Source organism: Rosa chinensis, chromosome 7, assembly GCF_002994745.2.
Source record: "Rosa chinensis cultivar Old Blush chromosome 7, RchiOBHm-V2, whole genome shotgun sequence".
Taxonomy (NCBI): domain Eukaryota; kingdom Viridiplantae; phylum Streptophyta; class Magnoliopsida; order Rosales; family Rosaceae; genus Rosa; species Rosa chinensis.
The window spans coordinates 14813219-14832565 of record NC_037094.1 but is presented as its reverse complement, the minus strand read 5'-3'; the positions used below and the strand labels follow the sequence as shown (position 1 = coordinate 14832565).

The following is a 19347-nucleotide window of genomic DNA, read 5'->3' as shown; positions in this document are numbered from 1 at the left end:
GCATTTCTCACCGCTCATCCTATTATCACCGACATATATTGCCACCTGTTTTGACATACTTTTGTTGTTCAACTATGCATATATTCTCCTGGATTCTTCAATCTTCATGGCATAGACCTCAATTTTGAGTTGTAGCTAGATTTTGATCTGAAATACACTGTTGCCAAAAAGACATGTGAACAAATTTATGTGAATGTGAGAATCATATATTAATAATCCAATCATATATCTTCGCATTAGTTACTAATTATCATCTCTCGATAAATAACTGTTGTTTAGTGATGCATTTGAAAAATAATGCATCAATAACGTTTAGTTTCACTTACTTTATAGATCACATATCAAACAACATTTTGTTCAATGAGTCTGCATCCATTTTTTTCCCATGAAGTAGAAATTGCATGGTAATAGATGTAAATTATTTTATGCACCGACGGTGTAAGTGACCAAACCCTTATAAAATAATCTCAACCTTTGATATTTATTATTAACTTTATTTTTAATAAACAAAATGTGTATTTAATGCAATCTAACCATTCATTTATGTTGATGCAAGTGTACGGCGGTGCTCTGAATAATCTCTCGGTAATATAAGACATTAATTGAAATAGAACATTAGATATAAGTACGACGGAATCATCGGACACATTTATTTCTCAAAATTCAAATCTCTCTCTTTTTGGGCCCTAGGTTGTTCTCGTTATATCCCAACTCCCAAGCCCAGCCCGGAGCTGAGTAGTAACGAACTAACGACCTTTTCAACTGAATTTTGCCGCGAAAGCATTAGCCATTCAGGTTCAGGTTCAGCAAAACCATGAAGGAAGAGAAGCTCACAGATCACCCTATCAGACCCTTAACACCTCCACTCAGTTCCTCAACGACACCGCATACACAGATACTGTGTCGTACAACGCCCTTATTTCCGGGTTGGCCCGATTCCGGCGACCCGAACCCGTTTTTAAACTATCTGATCGGTTTGGGCTCGGAGTTGACTGGGTTTGGCTTGCCAGCTGTGCTTGGTGAGAAGCAGGGGAAACTGGTTCATGGGTCGGTGTAAAGGTTGGGTCTTTATGTGGGTGTTCAGTTCATTTGAGTAATTCAGTTATGGATAAGTAGTCTAGGTGTGGGAATAAGTGGGTTGCAGATAAAGTGTTCGATGAAATTACTGACCTGCATATTTTTTCTTGCAAGATGATACTGAGAGAAGTTGCAGCTTGGTTTCGACATACGGAACCACTTTTTGCAATACTTGTCATCTGATCAGGTTGGGTTTGACATCGCCTTGTGCGGTCATAATCTGCTTTTGCATTTAGTATTAGATAATGATAGGAATGTTTATTAATCCAAAGGACTTTTGTATTTATTTATTTATTTATTTTTTCCTGTTATGTTTATACTTCCCATATACATATCCCCATCAACTTTTTCATTGTGGATAAGCTAAATGTTCGAATCTATTTTCCAGGGTTCGAAAATTTATGAGGATAATCAACTATCAAACTAGTATAATTTGCTTTGCTAACATATCTTCAAGTGTTTCTAGCTATAACCAAGTATCTTGCTGGAATTGGGAACTTAACATATTGTTTAAATATTGGCTCCTCTTGAATCCTTGCCATTTTATTTTTTATTGTTTTTTTCTTTCTTTGTTTCTCCGGTTAGCTGCTATATCTTTATAGACACTGAGAAATAAAATGAGAGAAAATGAGCCAAATACATTAAGAAGATATCTATCATACATTGCCAATAAGATATGAATATATAATTTCTAACGCTCTAGCTCTCACTCAAATGGGTTTTCTGCTGGGATGTTTGCGGTCTGAAGAGGCTTTGGATAGCACAGACACTATGGAATGAAAAGCATTTGCAGCTATTCTTGATTTTATTTGCCCCCTCTTTGGAAGAGGCCTTCTGCTTCTGAAGCTTTCAGCAGCTTGAACATCAGAGACCTTGCTATTCATTTTGCAACCTCAGTCAATTTCAAACTTATTTTCTTGCTGTCTTTTTGTTTGATAGATCTGGACATAGTGGTATTGGTTGGGAGTTTATATAGCAGTTGAAGCTGAATGAGTTATCAGGGGATTGGGGTGAATGTGATCCATGAAGATTCAGAGAAGGCTAGAAAAAATCTTTTCAACTGGTGTGTGTTGGGGGGGGGGGGGGGGGGGGGGGCATGCCAGCTTGCTTGTCTAGCTGTACAAGATTCCTTTCAGCTCAACTTGAGACAAATTGAATTTGTCTGATGATTATGGTGGCTAATTGATTTAAAATATGATGCATAGTTTGAGCTTGTCTGGTCATGAACACGTACGGGTTATCTAGGAGCTCTCCAGTGGATTGTGGCTGGTCCCTGGGTTTCTGTGTGGATTGGCTGACAGGTAGGAGAGGAGGACTGGCGAAAATGGTAAGGATTTAGTATTTGTATATTTGTTGATGTCTAAATTTGAAATAAAACCAGATCAGAAAACTTATATTATATTGCATTTCTTACTTCATGGAGATCTTGTCAAAGAAGCTTTTAGTTACTTAAATGCAATGTATGGGTTACCTAGGTCGATTTTCACTCCTAGAACAAAGCAAGGAGAACCATTGATCAAATATCCATTGTCCCTGATGCTCATGGAAGATTCTCCATAGCCGGCGACATCCATAAGAACATTGACCTGGGCAGAATTACAGCAGAGCTTCTTGGACTGGATCCCGCAAAGGAATCCGCATATATTCTGCTTTCTATGCTTCACCTAGCATGTGGTGTGAGTGAGAAATGAAATGAAGGGAAATAAAAGTTTATATGGTACCTCGTTATAGTTGGCTTCCGTACTTATCTGCTGATGACTTATTACGTTAAGGAGTTGAGAAATTTATATCAGCTAATAAGTATCAGAAAATGTCACTGACACTAATGTTGGAAAATGATGGTTCAAGTTTAATGATCTATGACCTACATGAGCCAATAAAAACATATCGCATCGTTTCTTTCTACTTATAGGAAACATTGGCTGCAGCACTTAACATCTGTTCAGGTTGGATTTTCAGATATTGAAGTCTTAGTTGTTCGATCTGAATCAGATTTTAAGTCTAGTTGTATACTCGTATATGGTATTGCTTTTGGTGTTGGACACTGATGACGTTTTACTATTATATCCAAATTTCAAATGTATGCACATATTTGTTATTCTTTTTTCTTCCCTCCCACTATATACACATGCATTATATTGGTGTCACAATTTTGTATTTCTTGTCATGGATGCCATGAGTAATTTTGAATCTGCAAACCAAGATTATTTTCCATGAGTTCAACAAATCAACAGTAGCATTTAAGAGTATCGTTTCCTGGGCTAACATTGTGGCCTTTAAAGCTATGACTGTAGCATCTGCTAGACATTTGGCACAAGCCTAACATGTTAGTATGTTCGTTGCTCTTGAATTATCTGTGACAGTCATGTAAACCAGCTTTAGCCATTTTCTTGTTGATGTTCTATAGCCTTGTTCTTTGTTTTTCTTTCACCATAACAAGCTTCTATATTTGCTTAGAAACTATGAACTGAGTATAAATAGAAGAAGAAAACAAAAGGATAAAGGAAGAGCTAGATATATTAAGAAGTACCGTACTGATCATACATTGCGTATTATGATATGAATCTATAATTTCTAATGCTCTCGCTCTCACTCAAAATAGGTTCTCCTGCTAGGATGTTTACGATCTGAAGAGGCTTTGGATAGCACAGAGACAATGGAATGCAGAGCATTTGCAGCTATTCTGGATTTTAGCTGTCCCCTCTTCGGAAGAGGCCTTGATTTGCTTCTGAAACTTTTGGTGAAGATTTCCGCAGCAGGGACATCGGAGATTTTTCTGTTCATTTTGCAACCTGAATCGTTAATTTCAACCGTTTTCTCTTGCTTGTGAGTCTTCTTGTTTGAGAGATGTGAAGATAATGGTAATGGTTGGGGGTTTATGTAGAAAACCCGAGCTCAACCACAAAGATGAGAGGAAGCAAGAAACAATATTTTCAACTGGTGCCTGTTAGGGATGGGGTGTGCCAGCTTGCTTGTCTAGCTGTACAAGATTCCTTTCAGCTCAATTTGAGACAAATTGAATTTGTCTGATGATATTGGTGGCTGATTGATTTAAAACATGATCCACAGTTTAATTCAAATGATTTATTTGAGCTTGTCTGATCATGAACACGTACAGGATATCTAGGAGCACTCCGTGGATTGTGGCTGGTCCCTGGTTTCTGTTGTGGATTGGCTGACAGGTAGGGGGGGATGACAGACAAAAATTGTGATGTTTAGTTTATCAGTGTTAACAAATGCTTTTACCATTTTTATTAGCTAAAATGCAAATTGTGAAGGTAATAGGGAGCAGAAAAAATATCATTTGTATATCTTCTAATACATAATGTCCTTGCTTTCAGGAAAACCTCCTTGGTTATGTCAACTGGCCATGCTGCTGCCAACAGGTGAAGTCAGTTCTATTATTTATATATTGTCCAGATCAGATAACTTTCTTGCATTTCTCATTTCGTGTTGCCACGCATATCTTGTCAAAGAAGCTTTTACTTGAAACTCAATGTTAGCTTCTTGAGAGAATGCCACATGTGGAACACTGTGCCCGTGTGGTTTACTTCTGTCGATTTTTACTCCTACAGCAAAGCAAGAATGATCATTGATCAAATATCCGTTGATGCTCATGGAAGATTGTTCCATAAGAACAGTGACCTGGGGTGTAGCAAGGAAGCTTCTTGAACTGAAGCCCGGAACAAATCTGCTTATACTCTGCTCTGTATGCTTCACTTAGTAGGCAGTGTGAGTGAGAAAAGAAATGAAGGGGAAATTTTTTTTTTACAAGGAACCTAATTCAAGTTCGCTTGAAATTGGAGGATGGCTTCAGTACCTTTTTGCTGATGACTTCATCATGAGATTAAGCAATACATATTCAGCTAAGCTGGAAAATGGTGGTTCAAGTTTAACGATCTATGATCAATGACAGCCCCAGAATGAGTAACAAAAAACATATTCAGCCATTCTAAAGATCTATCACCTACAAAGAGCAATGGTGTCTTTTATACCTTGCCATCTGATCAGTTTGCATATGCATTTGGAGTTACATACGGTGATGAAGTTTTACTTTTATATCCAAATTTTGGCACTTCTGCTTTGTTTTTAATTTTTTAATTTTTTTTACCTCCACATTGGCCTCAACTTTCTATTTTTCTCATGGACGTCGGAAATAATCATTAATCTGCTTCCAAGATATTTTTCCATGTGTTCACCAGTTATGTGGGCTAATTTAGTGACCTTGCAAGTGTTTAAAGCTACAACTGTAGCATCTGAAAGGCATGTGGCATACTATATGTTCAAATGTTGGTTAATCTTAAACTATCTATGACTCATGAAAACCAGGTTTAGCCATCTTCTTGCTATTTTATTGCTGATGTTCTTTAGCCCTCATTCTTTTTTTTTTCTTTTCTTTTTTTTCACCCCATAATAAGCTGCTATAAGTGATTAGAAACTACCAATTGAGCATGATTAGAAGAGGAAAACAAAATAATAGAAGAAGAGCTAAATACATTAAAAAGGACTGATCATTCATTGCATATTATGATATGAATCTATAATTCTACTGTTCTAGGTCTGACTGGAGATACATTTTCTGCTGGAATTCCTGCGATCTGAAGAGGCTTTGGATAGTGCAGAGACTATGGAGTGAACAGCATTTGCAGCTATTCTTGATTTTATCTGGCCCCTTTTTGGAAGAGGCTTTGATCTGCTTCTGAAGCTTTTGGTGGCGATTTCCGCTGCAGGAACATCAGATATCTTGTTATTCATTTTGCAACCGACTGTTAATTTCAACCTTTTCTTTTTTGTTGCTATAGGTCTTTCTTGTTTGAGAGTTGTGGATATAATGGCAATGGTGGCGAGTTTATATAGCGATCCCCAGCTCATCTACAAAGATCATAGGAAGCTAGGAACCATCTTTCTATACCGGTGTAGGTTAGGAGGCATGCCAGCTTGTTTGTCTGGCTGAGTGGCTGTCCAAGATTCCTTTCAGCTCAACTTGAGACAAGTTGAATTTGTGTATGATTTGGTGACTGATCGATTCACTATATGATTACCATTGTTTAATGCAAATGATTGGTTTCATTTTGTCTTACATTGAACACGTGTGGATTATCTAGCAGCACTCCACCGGATTGCGGCTGGTCCTGGTTTTCTTTGGTGGTTTGGCAGAGAGGAACTAGGAGAGTACATCCGTAATTTCGGATACCTCCTACATACTTAGGCAGTTGTAAGGAATTAGTGATTGGTTATTATAATAGTCAATGTTAATAGATATAGTAGCTTATTGCAAGCTGTGAGGATAAGAGGGAGCAGAACATAATCCAGTTATATATTTATATGGTGGCCTTGTTTTCAGGGAGCCTCCTTGGTAATATCAAATGGCCATGCTGCTACCAACTGGTGAAGCCTTGTTCTTGATCTATTATTTGTATATTTGATGATGAATCACATGGTCTAGTAGATTGATTCCCAAGGCCAAATTCAAAGAAGAGAGGCATATGAAACTTAGGCTAGGATGGAAAATGGTATTGATCCACTGTTTTACAGAAGTTGCTAAATTGTGATATGTATTGTATATTGAGGTTGTTTAGCCAATGTCCATGACATCATGTTGCTTATTTACTGAGGTGATTTTAAGGCCTACCTATGTGAGTAAACTTCCCACATCCATATCTGTCTTTGGATGTCGACAAACTACTCGTCAGCAAAGGTCTCACATGAAAAAAAAATAAAAAATAAAGAATTCACCAACCGGTCGGATATAGTCTCTCATAAATAAAAAGATTCACACACTCGTGAAGAAAATTTCGTCATTGAAACCACAAACAAATAATATAAAATTAAAGGATTACAATTATGAGGACAAAATTTCGTTTAAAACCTCCATGAGAAAAATAAACTAAAAATGTTGCAGTTAACCCAATAAACATATCATCTTTCCTGAGCTTTATGTGAGATGCCCTAGGGATTCCTGAGCAGTGATGCAAATAGATCGTGCCCCCGAGACGTAGTAATTGTGTATTGTTAACCACATTTTCTATTAATGGATTGACAACCAATTTCTTTAGAAAACAAAAAATATTACATATTGTCGTTCAAAACCTAGAAAAATAAACTGAAAATGTCACAGCTAACTCAACAAACATATCGTCGTTCAAAACCTAATATGTTCATCGTTGTCGGAAAAAATATAAAGACTAGCACATTACCAACACAATTTTGTTGTTCACAACGACACTATTCCGAGAGATTGTTCATCGGGAAAAGTTTCCTATAAGGAAAGGTATAAAGACTCACGATCAATTCAACAGGCAAAAGATGTGCAGATAGTATTCCCACTCGTGAAAAGGAATGCATTGATACATAGGAGTCGCTGTACTTTATACAAGAAGAGTACACTTCAAAACTGATTCAAAACTGCTCTGCCTAAATGAGAAGTCACAGGTTGGTGTTGCCGTGTTGGTGTCCCTGAAAACCCCGAGATGCAAAAATCAGGTAGTGACATAGTTGGCAAAGACTGACAAACCCTACAAGGACGAGAGAAAAAGATTTTAGCAAAAAGATATTGACGCCTGATACGTACGAAGAAATTTTCAGGTTTAACTGGACTTCTGATCCTTTGATTTCATAGCAAGGCACAAATTAATATGACAAAGCAAATTTAACAAAAACCAGCTGGGTGGAGATTCTTTCCTTGGTTAAGGAAAATGCTGGAATGGCCCATTATTCTTTCCTCTGTTCCTTCACATTCGTGCCTAGCTTGTATGAAGTCTTCATTCTACATGAGTGTTTGCTTCAATACCAAAACTAGCACCGTCTCAATCTCCCTTTGTTTCAAACTTGTCGCAAGGCAATGGCTGCCGTTGTCAATCTCTCCAGCATTGCACCGAGTCAGAGAATGTGCTCCAAACCTATGGCCGGACCGGCCATTGGTTCCTTAACGATCAAAAGGACATGCAAGTTTGTTCGGCAGAACAGAGCTGACGCAAAGCCGCATGGCATCTATGTCAAAAGGAAGGCAGAAAAAAACCTCTCCAACATCAGCGGGCTCTTTCCTATCATGGCTGCAAGAACAATTTCAACTTTTTCTTCGGGATCGCTCTCCCCATCCGACATGATCAATGACTTCTACAAATGCATCAATGAGAAAAACTTGAAGCAACTAGGTCACTACATCTCAAGTGAGTGTTGCATAGAGGAATGCTCCTTTAGCACACCATTACAAGGCAAAAAGGTCATCATCATCTAGCCTATACTCTTCTCAACAACAATAAAGTCGCTGATTTCCTTGCTACTAACAAAGCCTAATTAATCTGCATTCTATGCAGGTAATAATGAACTTCTTTGAAGAGCTAACTGCAGCCATGGGCAATAATATAAAGTTCAGCATACAACATGTGTGCGAAGGAGGTGATCAGCTTACAGCAGCAGCAAACTGGCACATGGGTAGATATGATTCTGAACCATTTATTTTGTGAATCCTTAACTATTTCCTAAGTTGATTTATATTTCGTACGCAGAATGGAAAAACAAACAGATCCCATTCACCAGAGGCTGCAGCTTCTTTGAATACTCAAAAGAAGGAGAAAAACTAATTATCAAGTACACAAATAAATTCAGCATCTTGACCTCTAACTTGATTTAAGATGAACAAATCCAGCTCTTAACTGGTTCTAAATGTCTGCAGGAAAGCACAGATTGTTATTGAATCACCGATCAAACCAGGACACCTAGTACTGGTAACTCTTTCAACAACGATCTTAACAGTTTCGACTTTCACCAAGCTTTTATTGATGTATGATTTTGCTGATGGGCATCTCAGAGTCTTTTGAAGGCAGTGACGTCTCTATTTGATGGTTTCCCAAGAGCTACTGAATGTAAGTGAAGTTTTAAACAAAACCTCAGACCTCAATTATTAATTACATCACAGATTTATCATGACATACCATCGATACGTCTCCTGCAGGGTTCCTAAAAAGTCCTCATATTGTTTTCCAATGCATATGGAGGATATACAAAATGATGTTTGCACCAATTATAGAAGGCTACATAGGGCTTTGGAACATCGCAATTCGATTGCTCAGCTATGTATACAACATTTTTCTTTACATTTCAAACATGTTTTTCAAGTAGAGAACTTGTTTTGCCCTACAGTCAAGCAATTCCATTAAGGAGATCACTTGTCAGTCATCATCGTTGTTGCGACTCCACGAGGCTTCTAACAATGAGAGAACAAGCAGCGGTCCAATAACAGGTGGAAGGGGCGGAGGCCTACTGAAGACGACAATTGGATCAGTTTTCTCTTTTGTAACAAGCCCTGCTTCCCCATAATTGCTGTTCCCTTGTTTGTTTGATGTCGAAGTGACCACAGTACCTAATAACAGTAACTTATAGTAGTCAGATAAAGAAGTCCTCAAGTGTCATACAATACAATGATGACATAAATGGAACCAGAAAGGGGATATATCTTACCCCATGACCCTTTGATGGGGTGGATCTGTTTGAATCTGTTCTTAACAGGCGATAATGCAGCTACTCCACGCATATTAGCTCTATTTTGTCTATTCTTCACAATCCAGTAGTTGAAACTAACAAAGCAAACAATTCCTGGAGCAAACTGAAATCAACAACCATCAATCATTCATAATGCAGCGAGGCATGTCGAGTTCCTCACCTAGTCTAGTAATACTTCACAAGTTCACATCATAAGCATGTAAGACCACAACACAACACATTTCGGTACCAACCCCATATTAAAAGTTCAAAACAAATGGAACAAAGCGAAACAGAAAATTAAGGCCAGGATAATGCTTTACTGCTGGACTTTGAATATGAACCACGCTTTACAATCACTGCTAATCGACATGATCGCAGAGAAACATACCATTAGGTCTATTCTTTGAAACTTATATCTTAAATTCTCTAAACCATCAATGAAAAAAGCTTCAATATTCCCAAATATCTCCTCTTTGGTGTTACAAAACCCTACAAGGCTTAATAATTTGACAGCATATTCCAATAAACAAAAGCCTAACAATCAAACACGTTCCGTACAGAGAAGGCCTTCCATTTTTTTCGAGTGCAAAGTGCAAACCAAAAGAAAGCAGTAAAATTTCCAACAGAAACCGCAACAAGTCCAAACTGAAAGTCTGAGATCATAAAAAACCAAATCCAACTAAACTACTAGTTTCAGTACCCGAGTCCAAGAACGGTTATAGAGGACTTAAACCAGTGAAACCCAGAACTAGTTGTGCATGCCACAACTAAGAGATACTGAGATATAATTAGGCAGATAGATAAAGATTACCTGATGCGGTGCTTGGTCAGATACTCATATGCAACAAACAAACGAAGCGAAGAAGAAGAAGAAAGTAGAGAAGAGGATGTGAAGGAGGCCAAAGATGAGGCTTCAGGAAGTTTCATGCTTCGGAGGGAAGCTTTTGCGGCTATATTCTTGGACTTTTGCTTAAGATCCGACGCGTGTACACTAATAAGACTCACCGCTCAAACGTCGACGCGTGTAAATAAGGGCATATTGGGCCAAGAAAGAAAAACAAAAGGCTGGTTACATTCCAAAAAAGATCTACAATTCCATATTGGGCCAAGAAAGACAAATCCATAATTCTATTCTTTTTTTAAATCCAAAATTCAATTATGTAATAAATTGATTTGAATTTATTAACTTTAGCCATTTGCTAAAGTTTCCCCCCGCAAAATAACCACCACAGAGACACTAGTCTACTAGTAGCATGCGTTGCAATGGAGACATGAAAAAAAAAGTGAGTTCAGTGATCATTTGAGCCCCTTTGAACCCATTATTCCTGATAAGATTCTAATTAAAATTATTTGGTGTATTTGAATCCTTGAGCAACTATAGAACTTTACAACAGCGTAATAATGATGGACTTATGATTATAAACATGATTTGTTCTACTATATTATAGGGCTGGGCATCCAAAACCGAAGACCCGATCCCGTCCCGAAACCGTCCCGAAAATTGATGAAACGGGCCGGTATCAAAATCTAAAATTCACTGTTTAGGCCCGTCCCGTCCCGTCCCGAAAAAACGGGACGGGTTTCGGTTCTTATTTTCTTATCCCGTTTGGGCCCGTCCCGTACCGATTTATATATATATATATATATATAATATGTATAATTTATATTATCTTCACTCCGACTTTCTTTTCTGTCTTGGTCTTGTCTCCATCTCTCCCTCACCCTTTATTACTTTATTCCTCCCTGTCAGTTTCTTTTCTTTCTTCTCCCTCTCTCTTCCCCCTGGTCTTCACCTCTCTCGGCCCTCTCTCCCCACCGCAGTTTCTTTTCTTTCTTCTCCCTCTCTCTCCTCTTCCGTTTTCACCCCTCTCTGGCTCTCTCTCCCTCACCCTTTATTCAGCCCTTCTTTCCTCAACCTTTGTTCAGCCTCTATTTTTCAAAGACATCACCACTACACCACTGCACTCCGGCATCCTCGGCCCACAACCATCTTCAGTCATCCTCGGGGCTCGGGGGCACCACAATCGTCGCACCACCCACAAGGAATGCCTTCCAGATCTGTTCCTATCGATTTTGATTATCTTTTTTAAGATCTGGGTTTTGTCAATTTGTGCATGTTCTATGGAAGAAGTGGTATCTGAGGTTAATTTTATTTTCTTCTTTTCTTGAGATCTAGGTTTGTAAAAGTTGAGATCTGGATGTGTAAAAATTGATATTTGAGTTGTATTTTGATTTTGATATGGAAGAAACACTTCTTTATTTTTTTTGTTCTGGTCACAGAAACACTTTTTTTTTCCCTTAATTCACTTGGAAGATGATCTCTTAGAACTTAATCTACTTGGTTTCTTATGTTTCAATGTCGTCTACACTTGAAATTAGTGTCACGCAATATAGATATTTTCATATGTCATCTCTGCAGCTGCATCTTGAATGATTGAAATCTGGAAATTTTAGAATTTGGATACTGAAGTGTCGGGGAAAAAAAAGAGTCGGGTATCCCGAATTGGGCCCGGGCCCGACCCGATCCCAATCGGTTTCGGTACCTTCGGTACCAACTTTGAAAAACCGTAATCCCAACCCGTCCCATCCCGAATAATATTTTCGGTATCGGGTTCGGTATCAGTCAGTAACCGGCCCGTCCCGGCCCGTGCCCAGCCCTACTATATTATTTTAGTATAACATAATTTTGTCCCCTCACGAAGATTGCAACTCATTGCATTCAATTTTATGTAGAGCATCTCCAAATTTTGTGTACATCATCAGCTGCAGTGTGGAAGCTTGTGGCTGAACCGCTGAAGTGGATAATACGTTGATTCTATATATATTTTTTTTATTTGAGGATGATACACATGGATTAAGAGACATAAACAAACAAGCATTGAGTTTCGTACTTTGCAAAGTATGAGGACAAACTTTACAATTTGGATTCAGTTGGGTGAAGACCTGGGAAGCATATTTTTTGTCTAATAATAAAAGTCATTCCACTTAATAAACGTATTATTTTTCCTTCATTTATAGGTTAAAAAAATTGATGTATTTTATAAGCATGTTTGATTCATGATTGAATTGCCAAATAGAAAAAAAGAAAAAAGAAAAAGAAACATATTTACAATGGAGGGTAGTTATGGTAATTTATAAAAAAAAATTGAATTAAAGTAATAGAAAATTAAAAGGGGTATGTGAATAGAGAAAAAAGGTGTGTGAATAGCACCACCCTATTCTAAAAGTATTGATTCTCATCACTAATACTAAAAGTCTTGATTATAAGAAAATGTCAATATCTTTCTATTAATACTTTTCGAATAGGATTGATTTCATTAGTAATCTAGCCATGAAAACATGCCAGAGTCTAACATAACTTACATAAGAAAATTCAGGACAAACCGGATAACCTATCTAAGCCACAACTAAACTCATTAAAGTCTAAAGGGACGCTCGCTGAAACAGTAAGTCTAAACTAAGCTAGAATAACGTACCAATGAATACTTTTCACTTAAATTGCTAAATTCTAATACTTTGCATTAAAGTACCAATGAATTAGCTCGTAGGGTTAGCCCAAATGAGGAGGGCTTGATAATTGAATTAGAATTATGTTAAATCAGGTTCAATTCCCCTCCAATGTAACAAAACTAAAAGTACTCATGAATTGAACATTATGTTCAAATACATTATCCTACAACCGAACTATTGGAGCAATCATATAAACTGTTTTGATCAATGGCTAGTTTTCTATCACAACCTTGTCATGTGTTTAGAACTTTAGGTTCGTGCCCTCAGGGGGCAGAGTGGGAAGTATAGAACAAGTACACACATTTGGTTTGTGTACTAATGCCAACCCAATCAATATCAAGTACAGATAGAGATTTGGCTTCTTAAATTGCCCAAACCAGTTTGGTAGCATTATTGATGAGCATTTAGGTTTGGGAGAGGATCCTCTCCTGAGCTATGTTTTTGCCTGAGCCTCCTGAGCTTTGCAGCAGATGAAGACACATCGCTCATATCAAATCCAATGGTCTATCATTTCTCCTTACCTTCACAACTACTTTGTTTCCTTCCTCTCTGTGTTTTACTTCGATGTTCTTCTTTACCTTCCCTTTCTCTCTCTTCTTTTTCCATTTGTTCTTCCCTCACTATCAGATGAAATTTCTACAATGAATCAATTCCATTTCTACAATCCTTCTAAACCCAGTCAACCTTCTAAACTTGGCACCATCCATCAAAATTTAAGAAAATCAAAATAACCCATATCAAACAAATCACCGGTTTAATTTAACATCATTACACCACCAATCCCTCCAGTTTCTCTCTCTCTCTCTCTCTCTCTCTCTCTCTCTCTCTCTCTCTCTCTCTCTCTCTCTCTCTCTCTCTCTCTCTCTCTCTCTCTCTCTCTCTCTCTCTCCCCTGTTTTTCCTCTCATTCTTCATTCTCATAACCCAAAATTGCATAGAAGAAATTTGTTTTGTTTTTAATCAAATTTCAAAGATATAGTTTGACTTGACTCCGCTTGGATCGGAAGAAAATTCGAAGTTTCAAACTGATGTTGGTCGATAGAGTCAGAGTTTTATGGGTTTTGGTTTGATATGGCAATGGGAATGTGAGTGTCTCTTTGATATGTTGTGTTAGTTTGTGAACATTTTGAATTAAGTTCAGAAAGAGAGAAATAAAGAAGCACAGTATATTGCATACCAGAACATTTTGAATTCAGTTCAAAATCTTGGTCGCCTTCCGGCAATCGGAGCCACCTGTTTTGCCTTTATGCAACAACCTAATTATCTCACCGTTCCTTGTAATTAAACCCTTTGCTCTGCTCATTTGGTTTGAATTTTTCTCTAACTTGATACCCAGTTCAGTTTCCATCTCCATTTGATATAATTGGATTAAATCACATTGCTTGACAGTTGAGCTTCTGTTAAAGTTTCGGTATTTTGTGATGGATTGTAGCACATTTTGGGTGTCTTTCAATTTCAAAAAAAATGGAACTTTGATGTGTTGAGTTTTGATTGTTTTGTGAAGCCATGTATATATGAATAAAAAAGAGGAGATTGCGAGCTGACAGGAAGAGGGAGGAAGAAGGAAAGAATAGAGAAGAGATAAGAGTAGGACAAAAATCTGAAAAGGGTATCATTGTAAAATTAGTAACCCAAGAAGACTTTCACCATTGGATGCAATATAAGCCACGTGTCACCATCTCCTTCAAAGCTCAGGAAGCTCAGCTCAATAACTAGCTTAGGAGAGGATTCTCTCCCTTTAGGTTCGTGCCCTTAGGGGGCAGAATGGGAAGTATAGAACTAGTATGCACATGTGGTTGTCTACTAATACCAACCCAGTCAAGATCAAGTACAGATAGAGAATTGCCTCCTTAATTATTATTATTATTTTTTTGGTGGATAAGAAAAGTTTAGGTAAGAGGGAGACTTTCTTACACTACCAGGGTCAGGGCAAACCTACGACCTCAACCCAACATGACATACGAAACTTGACAGTGTCCCAACCCAGCCCATTGGTATGGAATTATGCAGGACATTTTCTAGATTGCCTACCAAATGAGAGATTTTTGGTAGCGGGGATCAAACTTGTGTGGGTTTACACCTCAAGTCCGCCCTTGTCAACTTAACCAACTCTCAAGTCCTCCTTAAATTTCCCAAACCAGTTTGGTAGCATTATTGCTGATTGCTCCGATTTAAGTTTCAAATTGCAACAATTTAGTGTCCTTCTACTTCAACAACTACATGTTGGCTGGTGTGCAGTAAATATACTTAAATTGTAAAAGGAATATTTGATTATACTCATTATGGATTCTGATATTTTTCACAGGTTGAAGCAAGGTATATAGAGAAGCTCACAAAACAAAAATCCATCTCTCACCAAACTTGGTTTCTCTTAAATCTCACGTACCAAGCTTCGAAAGAAGAAAGTTGTCGATAATCTTGATCAAGTCATCGATAGCTTAGAAAATGAAGTAATGACGAGGGCAGAAAAATTGTTTTGGTGATCAGCCTCTGGTTGTTCGTTATCCCTTAGCAAAGGTTATTGACCGCGTAAATGAACTCTAGCTAGAACCAACTGTTTATTACTATCTCTTCCAATGTTTTAAAACGCTAAAGAGCAATCCGAGGCGTTTTTGGGAGAGTCTTGCAAAGGCTTAAGTTTTGAGTCGTAACGCGTATGCCTTACAATATAAAAAAATCGATTAAATTTTGTTTAGTCCCTGTACTCTAACTATTTTCTTGTTTCAGTTCTTGACATTCTCATTTAATCTAAAAAGTCCCTAACGTCACAATTTCTGTCCGATTGATACACTCCGTCCAATTACTCCGTTTGTAGGCTGACATGGCATTAAAGGCCACGTAAGCCTTTCCAATTGCGAAATGTCCATACTATCCGTGCCCTCAATTATGGCTGTTTAGGCCCCCTTATTCGACCATTTCTTGAGGAGCAGCAGATTGAGCGACGGTGACCAAGCTCTCTCTCCACTTTCCGCTACCTTTCCACGTCTGACATATGTCGTTCGACTCCTCTTGGTAGCGCGAACTCGAGCCCGATCTTCCTTTCTCTTAACGAGCTGAAACGGTGGCCTAGTGAAGCCCGAAAGCTCGAGGTTTTCCAATTCAGGGCAAATCGTGGCCACTCACCGATGTCAAAAGCTTCCTCTCGTTCTCGCCAACCTATCCACTACGTTGGTTTGTCCAGATGATAAGGCATAAGAGAGAATAGAAGTGGGGAAGCTTCGGTGCTTCTGGCGAGTTTTCTGACGACTCCAGTTACCGTTGATACTAAGTGATATATGAAACTTGATCAACTCTTCAAGATCTACATGTCTATATACTTGGTTTTGATTTAATTAAGGTTTGAGAAATTTAGAGTTTTGGGTGATTTCGGCCACCGTTAAAACCACCGTGTGTGGCGGCAGTGTTGATCTTCTCAGCTCACTCTGTTCTCCTTTCTCTATTCATTTTCAACCTTCTTTCCTTTTCTTGGTTTTTAGAGGAAGATCCAACATGCACTGGAACCCAGATCAACGGTCAAGGTCTGCCAAGTCCACCACCATCCATGGGTACACTCACTTTGGTGACCTTGTTGGGTTTCAGAAGCTGCTCCAGGAAAACCCAATTTTGCTAAACCAAAGAAACGCCATTGTAAGGTCTCCCTTCTCTTTGGCATTTTGGGTACATTTTGGTTACATTTGGTAGACCTAGCCTTGCTTAATTTGGTGTATTGAATCCATTTGATCATATTCTCATGTGTATTGGAAAATTCATATTTGTTCTCAAAAATCTGTTATCTGTTGAGCAGCTATGGTGAAGGAGCTTATTTCCAATCCAGAGAGATTTTATGCTTTGGAGCTTCTGTTGTGGATGTGATGTCATTTTTTATCTGGATCTGGTGTTTCCGGTGGCTAAAGGAGGCTGGAGTTTTGGAAATCAATTATTCGGTGTGTGTAATTGTAAATTCATGAATGAGAAGATAGCGAGGAGTTTTAGGTTTGAATTGGGTTGAACAAGTGTTGCAGAGTAGGGGTGGTTCTCATCAAGATTTTGGGTTTCATGATGTGGTGTAGGATCAAGGTTATGGTAGCGCCTTTGAAAAACACAATACTGGGGGTTTGAATGGGGAAATGCGTGGGGGGGGGGGGGGGGGGGGTATATTGGACAATTTATAAGTTATGTGGCATGCAAACTACTAAGGTAATATGGCTTGGAGTGCCACATCAGCAAGTTAACAGCCCAAATTGACGGAATGTTAACGAAGTGTACTGATCAGACGAAAATTGTGACGTTATGGACTTTTCAGATTAATTGAGAATGTCAGGGACTGAAACAAAAAAATGGTCAGAGTACATGGACTAAATATAATTTAATCCTAAAAAATTATATATATAAATACACACACAGAGAGAACATAATACATGAAAATCAATAAATATGTTTTCTTTTTTATCCACAAAGCTCAGTCTTTCTAAACCACCTGCTACCTTTCCATTAACCTTGGCAAAACATGACTTCATGACAGAACCAATTTCTAGTATGACACTATTACAGAAGTCATAATCGGAGATGAAGACACATTTTAAATCAAAACGGTAATAATGCAAGGCAACAGCCAAAGTAAATAGCCTCAGAAGTCTAGGAAGCCACAGATGAACCACAGATGCTACTCGACAGTATTTCATCTTTGCATACAGCCTAGGAAGATTGTAGGCATCATAAACACAAGCCTCCTGGACATCCCTAACGTAACAGCAGCTTGCTCAACAATGTTCCTCACCAAAAACCTCTAGATAGCTTTGTCCTTAGGCAACATTTCCTGCAGCGAATGAACTTTGTATGGCCACGACTGTGCTTGTTGCTCCCACCATCGATCTCTTCTCTTGAAAGTCATGGTGATCGAGTGAACCCTAGCTAAGTCTCTCTGCACTTGTGATGCAAACACTTCGACGACCTTTCTATCCACAAATACGTTGATATATATCAGATTCATAATTCAAACTCAACTCAAACTACTAACCTTCTTAAAAAATAAAAATAAAATAAAAATCCCTACGCGTACGCCTCTTCTGCCTTTTCTGCGCTTTTCTGGCTTTCAACACCTTGTAGGTGCATTTTCAACACCTCGCCGCCTAGACATGAAAATTGACGCAATAGAACTGACAAATTACGCTTTACACGCCTCAAGGCGCGCCTAAAACGCGCTTTTTAATTGACTGATCTCTTCCATAACTGGAATTAATTAAGGTTCATTGCGCGCAAGTTTGCCACTGGCCCAACTATCATATAAAATTCACAACAGGTCGAGAAAGAAAGAGATCACCACACTACTAGCAAAATAACAACACACACGGATTTACTGTAGTTAAAAGCCACAGATATCCGTGTGAAATAGAAATACTGACAGAAATCCGTGTGAAATGACCATAATGGGGCCCACAATAATTTATACAATAACAATATCAACGGATATCCGTGTGAATAAACAACAGTAACTGATGTCTGTGTAAAAACTAAAACATTTTCACACGGATATCTGTGTGAAAAACAATTCACACGGATTTCTGTATGTATTATAAATTAGTTTATTTTGAAATCATTAATTTTTTATGTTATGTGAATTATGGAGGGACGGATTTCCGTTACAATAAGTATTTGATACAGATTTATGTGTGAAATGAGTAATACACACGGATTTCCGTGTGAAAATGTTGAAACAGTAATCCGTGTGAAAAAGCCAAAAAGGAGACTACACACAGAAATCCGTGTGCATAAACAATAGTAACTGATGTCTGTGTAAAAACTAAAACATTTTCACACGGATATCTGTGTGGAAAACAATTCACACGGATTTCTGTATGTATTATAAATTAGTTTATTTTGAAATCATTAATTTTTTATGTTATGTGAATTATGGAGGGACTGATTTCCGTTACAATAAGTATTTGATACAGATTTCTGTGTGAAATGAGTAATACACACGGATTTCCGTGTGAAAATGTTGACACAGTAATCCGTGTGAAAAAGCCAAAAAGGAGACTACACACAGAAATCCGTGTGCATAAACAATAGTAACTGATGTCTGTGTAAAACTAAAACATTTTCACACGGATATCTGTGTGAAAATAACAATTAGCTACAAAATTCCGTGTGAAAAAATATAGGTGTATATAAGGTTGACCATTTATTTGATATCGAAATAACGGCTGATTGAGTTAATTTTTTTTACACAATATCTATTAATACACTATAAATAGATGGGTAATGTCAAATTTATTGATTTTCAATTTTGATTTATTGG

General features: G+C 37.9%; 1 protein-coding gene and 2 long non-coding RNA genes across 4 annotated transcripts; 2 read left to right on the top strand and 1 right to left on the bottom strand.

The window, feature by feature from the left end:
* The first annotated feature begins 2183 nt into the window (after positions 1-2183).
* Positions 2184-4833, top strand: LOC112179951. 2 transcript variants are annotated; one of them, XR_005803050.1, is made up of 3 exons: positions 2184-2404; positions 2553-4259; positions 4419-4833. It is a non-coding gene; the product is annotated as an uncharacterized LOC112179951 (long non-coding RNA). The 2 variants fall into 2 exon arrangements; XR_002927980.2 differs by having other exon boundaries at positions 2184-4259.
* A 3024-nt stretch (positions 4834-7857) lies between these two features.
* On the top strand, positions 7858-9517 carry LOC112175359. Its single transcript, XM_024313031.2, has 6 exons — positions 7858-8299; positions 8394-8511; positions 8586-8667; positions 8753-8804; positions 8888-8942; positions 9032-9517. Exons 1-6 carry the CDS (start codon positions 7919-7921, stop codon positions 9196-9198), a joined length of 855 nt encoding a protein of 284 aa, XP_024168799.1. The 5' UTR covers positions 7858-7918; the 3' UTR covers positions 9199-9517.
* Positions 9518-9625: 108 nt separating this feature from the next.
* Positions 9626-10552, bottom strand: LOC121050317. The gene is made up of 2 exons (XR_005802666.1): positions 10373-10552; positions 9626-9682 (listed from the first exon to the last, which is right to left on the bottom strand). It is a non-coding gene; the product is annotated as an uncharacterized LOC121050317 (long non-coding RNA).
* Positions 10553-19347: the final 8795 nt, after the last annotated feature.

Excerpts from the sequence above, each read along its gene's own strand:
- LOC112175359 (XM_024313031.2), top strand. The coding sequence starts at position 7,919 with ATGGCTGCCGTTGTCAATCTCTCCAGCATTGCACCGAGTCAGAGAATG. Across the intron at positions 8,512-8,585 it reads AGCAGCAAACTGGCACATGG|AATGGAAAAACAAACAGATC; the intron begins GTAGATATGATT and ends TTTCGTACGCAG. Across the intron at positions 8,668-8,752 it reads GGAGAAAAACTAATTATCAA|GAAAGCACAGATTGTTATTG; the intron begins GTACACAAATAA and ends AAATGTCTGCAG.